Source organism: Orycteropus afer, unplaced genomic scaffold (genome assembly GCF_000298275.1).
Source record: "Orycteropus afer afer isolate SDZICR_OR568_19922 unplaced genomic scaffold, OryAfe1.0 scaffold00964, whole genome shotgun sequence".
Classification (NCBI taxonomy): Eukaryota; Metazoa; Chordata; class Mammalia; order Tubulidentata; family Orycteropodidae; genus Orycteropus; species Orycteropus afer.
In genome coordinates this window covers 163,112-178,751 of record NW_006922551.1, presented here as the reverse complement: position 1 = coordinate 178,751, position 15,640 = coordinate 163,112, and the positions used below count along the sequence as shown (strand labels likewise).

General features: G+C 36.8%; 1 protein-coding gene and 1 pseudogene across 1 annotated transcript; one reads left to right on the top strand and one right to left on the bottom strand.

Moving 5' to 3' along the window:
- Positions 1-5,542: 5,542 nt before the first annotated feature.
- On the bottom strand, positions 5,543-6,483 carry LOC103212443 (annotated as a pseudogene).
- Positions 6,484-12,634: 6,151 nt separating this feature from the next.
- Positions 12,635-13,579, top strand: LOC103212442 (olfactory receptor 51V1-like). Its single transcript, XM_007958418.1, has one exon. The coding sequence runs from the start codon at positions 12,635-12,637 to the stop codon at positions 13,577-13,579; it is 945 nt and encodes a 314-aa protein (XP_007956609.1).
- The last annotated feature ends 2,061 nt before the right edge of the window (positions 13,580-15,640 follow it).

The following is a 15,640-nucleotide window of genomic DNA, read 5'->3' as shown; positions in this document are numbered from 1 at the left end:
CCCTCCCTTTTTTTTTTTTTTTGTATGAAGAGGTATCTCTGAGAGGCAACCAAATGCTAATTGGCTTTCCCTCCATGAATTTCAGGGATTCCCCTGTGTTCTCCCCATAAAATAACTTTCTGCAATATAAGTCTCAGTTCTAGGCTTCCTTTAACCTTTCAGTTAATAAAAGAGAAGTCAAGAGATACAATAATCAAAACCATAATATATTCATACTTGCTTTGACTGGCTTCCAAAATTGATTCTTGAATGGCGAGAATCGTTTCGTTCCAATTCCAGGACACAATTTCTAATATACTTAGAACATAATTTAACTTTGGAAAAGTAAAATTGGTGTGTGGAAATGGAGTCCCCTATCTGAACAAGAGTTAATCTAACACTCTTAATCTGCCTATATGTGTCCCCATGATTTTTAAAGTTGCCATTTCACTCTTCATTTCTTAAGTATGGCATTTGTAAATGTAGACATTGATTTCATGTTTTTGACTATTACCTGCTATATTTTAGACAAACAATTTTTTCTAAAAAAATTACTTCTTGTTCTCTACGTCTTAGTAGTATCTAGCACTGCAATAGTTAAGTTTGTGTGTCACCTTGGCTGGGCCCGGTCAAGTGGCTGGACAGCTGGATGTAGTTATTCCCCATGGTGAGACTGGTGATGAACTGCGTGGTGAAATCTATTGGAGCAGCTGAGTAGCTGCTTTAGGGATGTGAACTGCTTCCAGTATACAAGAAGCAACTTTGAGAAAGCTCTCCAGCCGATGGCACTTTTGAACCCTGCAAGTATCCAATTCATTGTTCAGCAGCCTGCTATGTTGTCCTGGTGATCTTGGGACTTTTAATTGGCTTAAATTAATGGCCTGCCATGTGGTTAGGTAATATTGGGTCTGTGCCTTTTCACTTGCAGAACTTGGGTTTGTCTGCCTCAGCAACTTAGAGCTGCCTGAGTGAAGAGATGCCTCTAGCTTCAATGGGCTGGAAACAAGAGGCAGAGCTCAAGCCCAAGTTCAAGGGGCTTTCACCCAGTCCCTAGAGGCTGGCACCTGGAACTGGACTTCTAACCTCCAAAATTGTGAGAGAATAAATTCCTGTTTGGTATAGCCATCCCATTTGTGATATATTTTCTTTTAGAGCAGCATAGAAGTAACAAAAGCAAGCACCATGTCTAAAACACTGAGGATTCTCCCTCAGTATTTTGAATGAATATTAGTAACTCTTCCGCAGATATGTACAAATAGTATGTTTAAAGTAGCTTTCATTATCTTCTAGGATAACAATGGATCTTGTTTCTCTGGTCACTGTCTTGTCCCACCACTTGCCTGTCAGTTTGTTGAACTGTGGTGGCTTGCATGTTGCTATGATGCTGGAAGTTATGTCACTGGTATTTCAAATACCAGCAAGGTCTCCCATGGTGGACAGGTTTCAGCAACACTTGCAAACTAAGACAGACCAGGAAGAAGGCAGAAGTGTCCACTTATGAAAACAAATTAGCTCCTGAAAACCTATAAATAGCAGAGAAACATTGCCTGATGTAGCTCCAGAAGATGAGTGTCTCAGGTTGAAAGTCACTCAAATGGGAAAGAGCTGCCTACTTTTAGAGTCAACCTTAATGACGTGGATGGAATAAAGTTTTCAGGACCTTCAGTTGCTGATACGGTATGACTTCAAAAGAGAATAAACAGCTGCAAACATCCATTAATATTCAGACTGTGGAATATTAGCCTTGAAGCTACAACAATTGGAAGTTGTCGAAATGAAATACATAAAGATCAGTATCTTAGGCATTAGCTGAAATCGGCTAGAATTGGTCATTTTGAATCAGAAAATCATATATATGGTCTACTATGCCAGGAATGACAAATTGAAGAAGAATGGCAGTGCATTCATCATCAAAAAGAACATTTCAATACCTATTCTGAAGAACAATAGTGTCAATGACAGTACAACATCCATACACTTCAACCTGAACTTTCTTATAAGCAACTGTTGGTCTGTTTCACAGTCAGCTCCTGGTCTTATTCTTACTGATGGTATGTAGCTTCTCCATCACATTTTTCCACAAATGTAGTCCATTTGATTCCTGTATGTTCCATCTGGCAAGGTTCACGTGTATAGTCATCATGTATGTTGAACAAAGTATTCACAATGAATAGATTGTTTGTATTGAAAAATTCTATCATGCAGTCTCTAAAGTCATTTCTCTCACAAAGGCCATATATTCCAACTACCAATGCTTGATGCTTCTTCTTTCCACCTTTTGCATTCTAATCACAAGTAATTATCAATGTATCATGGTTGTGTGGTTGATCAATTTCAGACTGCACAAGTTGATAAAACTCTTCAATTTCTTCATCTTTGGCTTTAGTGTTTGGCGTGTAAATTTGAATAATGATAGTATTACATGGTCTTCCTTGTAGGTATATGGATAATATCCTACGGATGTTTGCAGCTATTTCTTCTGATTTTGAGTCAGGCCGCATCAGCAAGTGAAGGGTGTGAAACTTTATTCTCACCTCATCATAAAAGTTGATTCTACTTTGAGGACGTAGTTTTTCCTCAGTTGTATTTTGAATGTCTTCCAATTTGAGGGTCTCGTTTTCTGGCATTATATCAGACATTTCATTGTTACTCATGAAATTTTCTAATAATATATCAGACAATGTTTCATTGCTATTCATAAGGTTTTCAGTGACCATTTTTTTTTTTTTAATCAGAAGTGGATGGCCCCATCCTTTTTCCCATTGTGTTCTAATCTGGAAACGCTGCTGAAATCTGTCTGAGTGATCCTGCTGGTATTTGAAATACTGGTGCTATGACTTCCAGCTTCAGAGCAACATACAAGCCACCCTCGCACAAGAAACTGACAGATGAGTGGTGGTGGTGAAGCAGAGAGTAAGTTAAAAAAGAAGACCCTTAATGAATTGGACTGACACAGTGGCTTTCATAATGGGCTCAAACATAGCAAGGGTTGGGGGGATAGCACTAGACTGAGCATTGTTTTGTTTTGTTGTACATAGGATCACTATGAGTTTGAGACTGACTCGAGGACACATGATAACAACAAACCTATCTCGTTGAATGACACCAGAGTGCACCCAATTTCACCAGCCAGATACCTGAATATCAATTACAAAACTTTCTCCCGTTTACTAATGTGGTAGTGTAGGCTATGTGTCAAGTTAGCTGGGCCAGGTTTTGAGCAGCTGGAGAGCTGCATATAGTTATTCCCCATCATGAGATTGGTGATCAGCTCTGTAGTGGAATCTACTGGAGCAGCTGAGTAGCTGCCTTAGGGATGTGGCCTGCTTCCAGCATATAAGGAGAGCTTTGACAAAGGTCTCTGCAATTTTTTGGCACAATTGGACCTTGAATGTAGCCGAGTCTTCATTCAGCAGCCTGCCATGCCCTGCCAATCTTGGGACTTGAACTAGTGGCCTGCCATGTTGTTTGATAACCTTGGGACTGTGCCTTTTAACTTGTCAACCTTGGGTTTTTCAGCCTCAGCATCCAGCAGCTGCCTGAGTTAAGAAAAGCCTCCAGTTCAGTGAGTGAGGATCAAGAGGCAGAGCTGAAGCCCAACGTTGAGGGGCTTTCACCCAGACCCTAGAACTTGGCATTTTGAACATGGATTTCTAGCCCCTCAAACAGTAAGAGAATAAAGTCTTATTTCTTAAAGCCATCCATTTGTGGTATTTCTGTTAGAGCAGCACTGTTGTTGTTGTTGTTGTTATGTGCCGTCGAGTCGGCCCCGACTCATAGCGACCCCTCCTTCAGTTTTCGAGGCAGTATCGCTACGGAAGTAGATTGCCCAACCTTCCTTCCGAGGAGTGGCTGGTAGGTTTGAACTACCAGCCTTCTGGTTAGCAGTCAAGTGCCTTAGGCTCTACGCTACCAGAGCTCCCAGAGCAGCACTAGAGGTAACCAAAACAACCAAACTATAGTTAATCAGTTATTTCCATGCATTTATATACCTAATTATCATTCAAATCTGCTTTTACATTTCCATTCCCACGATCATTTTTCTAGTTGAGGTTATTATCCATTTCAGTGTTTTCTTCAATACTTTCTATATGTAACTCCTTTTCTTCAAACTTTATGAAAACCTAAGCATGCCACAGGTAAATTGCTATGGTACAGTATTTAGTGAAAAAATGTGGGATGAAAAGTACATATGTCATTATAAAATTCAAACCCACTGCCCTCAAGTCAATTCCAACTCAGCGACTCTCATAGGAGTTCCAAGGTTGTAAATCTTAATGGAAGTAGATTGCCCCATCTTCTTGCTGCAGAGCAGCTTGTGAGTTTGAACTGTTTACCTTCCGGTTAGCAGCAAAATGCCTTACCCACTGTGCCACCAGAGCTCTTATGTGCAACTATAAAACTATGAAAAATCATGGAAGATTCTTAAGCACATACTGTTAAAGTGAAATAATTCAGTTTGAAAAACTATATACTGAAAATGTACAAACTGTATGTTTCCAACTATATTACATTCTAGAAAAGAAAAACTATAAAGAGAGTGAGAAGATCATTAGTTGCTAGGGGAGAGGACAGATGAACAAGTCAAGCACAGGGTATTTTAAGTGAAACTTTTCTGTATGATACTAAAATGGTGGACATGGGAAATTATACATTTATCAAAAGCAATAGAACTGTACAACACATATCTTAAACCTTAATGTAATCTACATCTTTCAGCTAAGAATAATGTATCAATACCAGTTCATCAATTGTAGGAAGTGTACCACAGGAATGTGAGATGTTAACAATAGGATAAACTATTCCCAGGTACAAGAGGAGTGTATGGGAACTCTCTATACTTTCTGCACAATTTTTCTGTGAATCTAAAATTGATGTAAAATTAAAGTCTATTTTAAAAACTTTGCAAGTATATGCAGTAAGCTGACATTTTAATATCATGTAAAGGAATTGAAAAATAAAACCTTTGGGATCAAGGGATTATAAAAAAGATTATTCCAAAATTGCTTTATGGGACTTAAGTCACTAATAGATGAAAAGCCAAAAGAGAGAATAGCTTGGAGGGAAGACTTAGAGTCGGTGCTTTAGATATTGCTCACCTTTCCTCTAGGAATGGGGAAAGTCCAGTTTCACTGCATTAAGTATTCCAATATAAGTATCATCACTTTAGTAATCTAAACAATAGGGAACACTTTCCAAAATTTTAGGTAAAAGTGTGTCTAGGCACGCAGATGGAATGAAAGTACTGATAGACTTAGTGTACCATGATTTCATATTGTAGCCATGTTATGTTGCATAACAATTTAACTTTTCTTTCTATGATCATAATAGCTATGATTATTGTACAGCAAACATTCAGAAATATTTTCTGGAATGTATATTGACAAATAATAGTTATATTATCTCTCTTGAATTAGAAAGTCACTTAAGTTATTACTCAACTCATCATACAATAAAAAGTTATAGAAAATAGTATTCATTTTGTAAATTTTTGCACATATGGGAACTAGCACTATTATTTTGTCCTTAAATTCTTCTTACCCACGAATATTGAACAGTGTCATTACATTTTCAGGGAAAACCATTTCTTCATCTTGCTTCGTATCTGCTGAGTCTTTACACGATAGATGACTGGATTCATCAGGGGTGGTAAGAGGATATAATATTGCCCATTAGGACACGAACCAAAGCTGAGAGATGCTTTCCAAAGCAGTGTACCATGGTGAGGCCAATGATGGGAATATAGAAAACCAGTACAGCACAGATGTGGGAAATACAGATCTGCAAAGCCTTAAGCCTCTCCTCCCAGGATGCAATTGTCATTACAGTGTGCAGAATGAAAACATAGGAGATGAGGATAAGGATAGCATCCAACAACACTGTAGAAATCACCAGAGCCAGGCTATAAAAGCTGTTGAAGTGGATATCAGAGCAAGCCAGCCCGAGTAGGTCCTGGTGGAGGCAGAAAGAGTGGGAGAGGATATGAGGATGGCAGTAGTGGAAGAACTTCAAATGAATGATGACAGGAAGAAGGGACAAAGCACTTCTCATCAAAATGGCTACCATGAAAGAAATGATTCTACTAGTAGTCAAAATAGATATATATCTCAGAGGATTGCAAATTGCTATGAAGCTATCAAAGGCCATGGCAAGTAGGACTCCAGATTCTGTGCAGGAGAGACCATGGACAAAATAAGTCTGTGGTATGCAGGTATCCAGATCAATCTCCTGGTTGATCCTCTATGGGATTCCCAGCACCGTGTGCACAGTGGCCAGTTCCATGCCCAGGTCGGTGATGGCCAACAAGACCAGGAAGTAGAACAGGGGTTAGTGTAGGCTCGGCTCAGTATGAATTACATGGAGCACCATGCTGTTTCCTAGGAACACCGTGGCATAGATTGAGGAGCAGGGAATTGAAAACCAAGGATAGTGCTGGTCCATGACAAGGAACCCTGTCAGGATGAATGTTGAGGAATTTATAATGGATGCTGGAGAATTACACATCAATATTTGAAGACAATTTTCAAAATGAGATAAATAATTTACACTTCTATTTACTCTTCTCTTTGAGAACAGTCAAATAGAACACAACCACCCTGACTATGCTCAAAGTAAAACTAACTGCAGAATTCCAGGGACATTCAGCTCTTCAGTAGAAACTGCAGCAAGAGATGACTTCCCAGGAAACCCTCTTGGTGTTTTCTTCTCAGAGCAAATCCATGTCCTGATCATTTTAGACAAATTAGATTATTAACTGCCTCCATTGTTGTTCTCTCTGAGTCACTTGTGTCACAAACATCAATGCACCTGACAATTTTTGAACCCTTTCTCTTTTAACAGCCTTTTTGTCAAAGGGTATCTGAGCACTATGTTATATGAGGAGGGTGTGATGAACCTTATGCCTGATAGGTTTTCTTTATACCAGGCTACTGGAAGACTGCTAATCCCTGGCTGGAGATTTTGCAAGAGAAGACTTCTGCCTGGCCACTAACAGGACAGAAATTCACTGGTATTGTAAGAAATGGATAAATAGCAGCATTCTCCCCAGAGTCCATAGACCTTTCCTAGGAGGAAGACTCATTGGGGAACTCAAAATTCAATACCTAGGATAGCATAATGCCTAAGGCACTTGACAGCTAACCAGAAGTCTGGCAGTTCAATCCTAGCAGCCACTCCTTGGAAGAAAGTTTGGGCGATCTACTACCTTAGTGATACTGCCTCAGAAACCCAAGGAAGGGTCGCTATGAGTCGGGTCTGACTTAACCACACATAACAACACAACAAAATAACAACAAGGATATAGCTGGCCTCATTTAATGTTTTCAAAATTGTTCTCTCTGCTTCTATTTTCTGGAAGAGACTAGAGATAATTGGTATTATTATTTATTTTGTAAAATTCATAATTGAAACAATCAGGACCTTCTATTTATTTGGGGGTAGGTTATTAATAATTGATTCAATATCTTTAATAGATATAGGATTATTTATCTATAATAATAGATAAATATTATTCACTACTACTTGAGTGATATTTGTTACTTCTTATCCTTCCAGTGAAGGAGCTCTGATGACGTAGTGGATAGGGCATTTGTCTGCTAAACAGAAGGTCAGCAGTTCAAACCCCCAGCTGTTCTGCTGAAGGAAGATTGGACTATCTACTTCTCTAAAGATTTCAGACTTGGAAATCTGATGGGGTTTGCTATGAGTCAGAATTGACTCCATAGCAGTGAGTATTTTTTTTTTTTTTTAGTTTTAGTTTTTAAGGAATTGATTAATTTCATCTAAGTTACCAAATTTGAGGACATAGAATGGTTCATATCATTCCCCTTTTACCCTTTTTTGTCCATGGGATCAGTTATGATTGCTCTTTCAATTTTGTTATTGGTAATCTCTATATTCTCCCTGTTTTCTTGATTACCTTGTTGCTGTTCTTATTGTTGTTAGGCACCACTGATTCTGGTCCAACTCATAGTGACCTCATATACATCACAATGAAAAATTAACCAGTTGTACTTTCTTTGTAATCATTGCTATGTTTCAGCCAATGTTACAGTCACTGTGTCAATTCATCTCATCAAGGTTGTACCTCTTTTTCCCTGACCATCTAGTTTACCATGTCTGATATTTCTGTCTAGGGACTGGTCCCGCCTAACAACCTGACCAAAGAAGAGGAGGCAAATCTCACCATCCTTGCTTCCAATAAGCATTCCATCTGTACTTCCTCCAAGCAAGATTTTTTTGTTCTTTTGGCAGTCCATAGTATATTCATTATTCTTTGCCAATACCATAATTCAAAGTCTTAACTTCTCTTTTCCGTACTCAATGTCGAGTTTTCATGTGCATACAAGGTGATTTAAAACACCATGGTTTGGGTCAGGCCTTCGTGAGTCCTCAGAGTGACTTCTTTGTTTTTACCAATCTGAAGAGGCTTTTTGAAGCAGATACTTGGTTAGATTTCAATGCTTCCATGGGCATTGATTTGAATCTAAGTAAAATTAGGCCTTGACAATTTCAATATTTTCTTTATGTATCATGATGTTACTTATTGATTACCTTAACTATAGATTTTTTAATTTTATGGATTTTAAAATATAGCGTTTGTGTTTTCTTTCTTTCTTTTTTTTTAATGTTTAATTACATTGATTTCTCCTCTAATATTTTTTTTTCCTGCTAGCTTTTGGGTTAAATATTTCTTCTTACTCTTCTTTACTAAGGTGGAAGCTTTAATTAATAATTACAGATCTTACTTCTTTTCTACTACATGTATTTAATGCTATAAAGTTCTGAGAATTCTTTCTCTGTATCACAAATTTTCATAATATGCAGTTTCATTTCACTTAGTCCAAAGGTTTTTTTTTTTTTTTTTTCCTTCTCTTGAAACTTACTCTTTGGTCATGTGTAATTTAAATTGTTATTAAATCTTCACACATTTGGGAATTTTTCAACTATCTATTTCTGATTTGTGGTTTAATTCCATTATAATCACAGGACATGCTCTATATTATTTCTGTTCTTCTACATGCGTTAAGGCACATTTTATGGCCCAGAATACAATCTGGTTTTGGTGAGTGTTTCCTGTGGACTTGAAACAAATAATTATTTTTTATTTGTTGGAGGGAGTTATCTACAAATGTTAATTACATCAAGTTGATTGATAGTATAGTTTGGGTCACCTATATCTTTATTGAAAGACCTCTGGTGCAGTAGTGGGTAAGACATTTGGCTATTAACCAGAAAGTTGGTGGTTCAAACCTGTCATTTGCTCTCTTGGAGGAAGATGAGGCAATCTATTTCTGTAAAGATTTATAGCTTTGGAAACCTAATGGGGGTCTCTATGAGTTGGAACCAAATTGATGACAGTGGGTTATATATGTATTTATATTGTGGCTGCTTGATCTATCAGTTACTGAAAGAGGGCTATTGAAGTCTCCAGAGACTGTAGTGGATTTATCTCCTTCTCTTTGGAGTTCTATCAGTATGTGCCTTGTGTATTTTGACAAGTTTTAGTTAGGTACATCCACATTAAGAATTGTTATAGCTAATTTACAATCTGATCCCTTTATCATTATATTATATCCCTATACCTACTTGGTAATTGTCCTTGTTCTAATATCTCCTTTGACAAAGATGAATATAACTACCCCATCTTGCTTTTGGTTAGTGTTTGTATGGTATATCTTTCTCCATTCCTTCACTTTTCACCTATTTATATATAGCTCTACAAATAATTAGCATATTTAGATCATTCACATTTAAACTGACCTTGACAAGTGTTTCTTAGCTTTTTCCTCCTTTCTGTGAGACAAGAAGACTAGACGGGGCTGGTGTTGGATAATGTCCTACCTGCATTGGGTTTCTAAAGCTATAAATCTTGAAGAGAATAGATTGCCTTATCTTTCTCTGATGGAGTAGGTGGTGGGTTTGCCCTTCTGCTAACCTTCTGATTAGCAGCCAAATGCCTTACCTACTACTCCAGAACTCCTTTTTAATTTTTGGTTTGATTATGCCTAGGTGACATAAGTCTCTGGTAAAGGTTTTTCTCTGGAGAGTAGACCTCAATTATGGAGAATACACTGGGTATACTTAAAAAGGGTTACATTTTCCCTCCATCTGTCATAGTAAAAGAGTGATTTTTCTTGTTACTTAACTGTGAGAACTTTGTATGATTTCTGGTGGTAAAACCTGTAAAAGCATGCTCCCCAAAGACTACTGGGCCAGAGAGCCCCTTATCCTTGTGGTAAACCTACAGCAAGTTGTCAAAACTATCATTTAAGTGTCTCTACTAGTTTATAGGGAAGCTCTAGTGGCATACTGCCTAAGGTATTTCATTGCTAACCAGAAGGCTGGTGGTTCAAACCCACCAGCTACTCTTTGGAAGGAAGATTGGGCAATCTACTTCCGTAGCGATACTGCCTCAGAAACCCAAGGAGGGGTCGGTATGAGTAGAATACGACATGATGGCGGCGAGTTTGGTTTAGTTTTAGACTAGTTTATGGGTTCTTCAGCCTGTGCTTCAAATAAGCTGATCACGCCTGTTCTTCTCTGTATTCATCCCTCTTTGCAGATTTCAGGGTGTTTTTTGGCCCTATGCCTTCAAGTCTTTGAGGAACTCCAAGAGAGTCATTAATACTAAGCTTGTTGAACATTTTTCAGTTGTTGCTGTAAGGATTGTAGTGAGGATTCTAAGTTCTCTATGTACCAGAACCAAAACTGGAAGTCCAATAATTTGATTTGGACATAACAACAACAACAACAGCAACAAAAAGTAACATTATAATATTATAAAGAAATCAAACATGCCATTTCAAGATGTTCACAATAAAAAGAGGTACATTGAAAACTATTTGCATCACTATGTAATTAATTCTATATTAGACACATGAATAAAGACAGGGTCTGTCCATGGAGGCTGGAAAAGCCTTCATAGAATTGAAAACATTTATTTTCTCTTGTGCCTTGGACTATCCTTTTGGGCATATTTATTCCATGGCTTCTCTTAGCCTTGTTACTGAAAACTCCTCAGGTTAATCACTAGTGTTTGTTTTGACTTAATCTTTTCCAAAGAAACATAGTACACACGGAATTATTTCATGTCAAACTTATTTATCCATATTTACCAGATTTATTAATTCCCATTTCCCAGAATCAGTATTCAAGTAATATAGATACACCGTAGACAATGTGTAAGTGTTTGTTTAATGTACATATTTTCTTATATTTGTAAATATTTCATTTTCCTTAAAAAATGCAAATAACTCCTTCAAAGAATTACTTTTCAATTATCTAAATATATAAATTATTTGAATAACGTTCTGTGAAGTTTCATTTATATTCTGATATTCCAAGATTATTCTTAAAAATTATTAGTTCAGGGAGTGTATTAACCAAATGAGCTTACGTTATATTGTTTTAATCTACTTAACATAGAGGAAGTACTGTATGTATTAATTGTTGTTGTTATGTGCTGTCGAGTCAGCCCTGACTCATAGCGACCCCTCCTTGGGTTTCCGAGGCAGTATCACTACAGAAGTAGGATTGCCCAACCTTCCTTCCAAGGAGTGGCTGGTGGGTTTGAACTGCCAGGCTTCTGGTTAGCAGTCAAGTGCCTTAGGCCACTCCTCGGAAGGAAGGTTGGGCAATCCTACTTCTGCAGTAGACTCAAAGTGGGTCCGACTCGACAACAAATAACAACAACAAACAAAATGTATTAATTAGTGGATATAAATTTGCAGCTGACAGGGCACAGAAAGGCTATCTTTACCACTGGTTGGATGGTGAAAAATATGTGGTATGATTAATGAAATGATTCTATTTCACTCATAAATAGCTAATATGACCATACATAAAATTCACTGATATTATTAAATAATAATTTAATTATTAATAAAAATATTGATTACTAATAATTAATAACATATATGTCATTTATGCTACCTTATGTTTAAAAAAATGAGATGTCAATTATTGTGATATTCATAGAGGATTTAATTTTATTATAATATAAAGTGATCCACAATAACAAAGAAGGACAAAAAATGAGTACAATTTCAGTAGCTACCTAAATTATAGACAGGTTAAATAATGTGGCATATGCAAAAAAGTTCTGACTCCAAGTAGTTCACTAAATTTTTCCTTGCCTAATTTTATGATCTTCAAACTTAAATTATTTTTACCAGTCTTTTTTCCTTTGGGATCCTATAACCCATTAGGGGTAGTAGAAGGAGCAGTTATGTTAACCAAGAGAAAAATTACCCATCTATTCATATTCCCCTATGAGTGCTACAGCTGTGGCAGCAATGCATACCTGTGATCATGCACTATCTTCCTTCAGGAAATGTCAGAGACTCCCAGAAGTCTAGTTCCATATCAAAATCCCATGTGCCTGTTATCATAACTGCATAAAACTTGCTTTCTGGGCATCATTAGTCACTGGCACTAGAAATTCTATGTTGAGACAGCTGATTTTTGCCCTAAAGGATAACTAATGAGTAAAATTAACACCTATGCTTTCTAATTTTGTGAGTTTATGACAATAAAGGAAATCATGTTATATTTTATATTCTGTGAAGCAGAAAATCACTATATTAGAGACTTGAGAATCATAAACCTATCTAATTGACTACATTGCTCTAGAAATATTTTCAATCCTTCATTAATGTCTATAACTCCCATTTCCAATTCCAGTGATTCAAACTTTGTTCTCACTGGTTTTCCTGGCCTAGAAGTTGACTACCTCTGGATCTGCATCCCTTTCTCCTTCATCTATGCCATGGTGTTCCTGGGAAACTGCATGGTGCTTCATGTGATCCGGACTGAGCCGAGCTTGCATGAGCCCATGTTCTACTTCTTGGCTATGCTGGCCCTCACTGACCTGTGCATGGGACTGTCTACAGTGCACACGGTGTTGGGGATCCTGTTGGGGCTCATTCAAGAGATCAGCTTGGATTCCTGCATTGCACAGTCCTATTTCATCCATGGTCTGTCCTTCATGGAGTCCTCTGTCCTTCTTGCTATGGCCTTTGACCGCTACATTGCCATTTGCAACCCATTGCACTACAACTCTATTCTGACTAATGACAAAATCAAGAAAATCGGGATGGCCATTTTAGGTAGGAGTTCTTTACTCATACCTCCAGTCATCATCCGCCTGAAGTTCTTAGATTATTGCCGTCCCCACATTCTTTCTCACTCTTTCTGCCTACACCAAGACTTAATTAGAATGGCCTGTTCTGACATCCGTTTCAACAGCATCTATGGTCTGTTCCTGGTCATCAGCAACCTTTTGTTAGATGCCGTTCTCATACTCGTCTCCTACATCATGATCCTGCATACGGTCTTAGCCATTGCATCCCAGGCAGAGAGGATCAAGTCCTTACAGACCTGTGTATCTCACATCTGTGCTGTTTTGTTTTTCTACATCCCAATTATTGGCCTGACCATGGTGCATCGCTTTGGGAGACACCTCTCACCTTTGGTCCATGTTCTCATGGGAAACACCTACATCCTTTTCCCACCTATGATGAACCCCATTATTTATAGTATCAAGACTCAGCAGATACGGAGGAGAATCCATAGATTGTTCTATTTGAAAAATACTTAAGATCCTTGCAGTGAAATAAGATTATGTTTGAAGTCAAAAAGTATAGCTGTAAAGGATTGAAGTAAGTACATATTTAAAAACAGATTTAGTAACTTCTGCATGTGATATATTTTATGTTATAAATATATATTTTCTTACAATATCACATACTAAAATTCACTGCCTTTGAGTCATATCTGACTCATAGTGATCTCTCCTTGGGTTTCTGAGGCAGCATCACTACAGAAGTAGATTGTCCAACTTTCCTTCCAAGGAGTGGCTAGTGGGTTTGAACCACCAGCCTTCTGGTTAGCAGTCAAATGCTTTAGGCACTATGCTACCACAGTATATTTTCTGTTTTCTTTTTTTTTCCCTTTTTTAATGGATCACATTATTCATGTCAATTTAACTGATTTATGATTTTTTACAAAATCATAATTTTTTACAATATAATAAATCAGTTAAATTGACACAAATAATGTTGTGATCCAATAATAATAACAATAATAAAACAGAAAACACGCATACATTGGGCTGAGAATCACATTTGTCTTTGGGGAAAATTAGGTAATAATTCTCACATCTTCTTATGGACAGTTCTGTTTTTAAGAAAAAGATAAATTTTGCTAACAACACTTCTTGAACTAATTACTGAAAGATCAACCATTACTTTAGGCAATGTTTACTATTATAGGAACCTTTCTTGTTTATTATTTAGCTATATTTCTGTCACATAGCCATGTAATGGAGTAAGCATCATAGGAATATTGTACTATTTGGATCATTTTCAAAGTAGTGATAAAAACAAACAAACTAGTTTCTTTCCCCAGTATAACTATATGACTTGTGAACTGGAGGTACAATCAAAGTAGAAAGAAAGAAACTTTTGTTATTACTTAGTCGACACCCCAAAAATACTAATAGCAACATATCATATGATAATGTTTAAGAGCATGTATCTATATTTGCATTTTGTCATTTGAATCCGCTCTGGTAGCATAGTGCCTAAGGCACTTGACTGCTAACCAGAAGGTTGTCTGTTCAAAACCACCAGCCACTCCTCGGAAGAAAGGTTGGGCAATCCTACTTCCGTAGTGATACTGCCTCGGAAACCCAAGGAGGGGTCGCTATGAGTCGGGGCCAACTCGACGGCAAACAACAACAACAACAACAACAACAACAACAACATCCCAGTTTAAGGAACTTAAAAAGCACATATTATTCCTATGACTAAGTAATATAAGTGTGTGTCCAATTTACTTTCCCTGTGAACATTTGAAGTAAATATGGTTTTAATTACATAGATGGATATCTTAATATAAACAAAAGTTAAAAGATGTTTCTAATTTTTAGGATACAATAAAGGGCAAGATTTGGATTTATTTTTCGTTTTAGTGAGTTTTAGATCTCATTTCCTCCCTCTCTGCTGTTCTTTGTAATGAGAAGATTTTTAATTGGTTATGTAATTATTAGAAAACATTTGTATTGCAAATAAAAGTAGAGAATTACCAAAGTAGCATGGGTGATATAATGTATACATTAAGATTGGAATAACATGTAGGTTTTCTCAAAATTTTATTGTTGCAATGATATGTATAATTTTAGATCTCTTTTTAATAACAGTATTTTTATGAAAAGTTTATTTTGGTATATTTACAAACAAATTTACTCTCTTTCGATGGATAGTTTGGTGAGTTTTGAAAAGTATTTACAGTCATATAACAATCACTATCACCAAAATATAGACTATTTTCATACTCACAAAAGTTTTCTTATACTTCTTTTGGGTCAGTTCATTCCCACAATCCCGAATCCCTGGTAAGCACTAATCTGTTTTCAGTCCTACAGTTTCAACTTTAAGAGAAGTTAATGCAAAATAAATTTTAAATGATAATGTGTTCTATCTTTGTTTCAATTTCATTTTGTTGTAGCTTATATTCAAAGCTCCTTTTTTTTTTTGGTTTTGAAGTCTTATTATGTTATATGGTATATGACAGATTATTCATCAATTTGTCAGTTAATAAACATTTTAGTTTTATGTATAAAGCTGATATTAACATTCATACCATATCAATTTAAAAG

Coding starts and splice junctions, on each gene's coding strand:
- LOC103212442 (XM_007958418.1), top strand. CDS start 12,635: ATGTCTATAACTCCCATTTCCAATTCCAGTGATTCAAACTTTGTTCTC.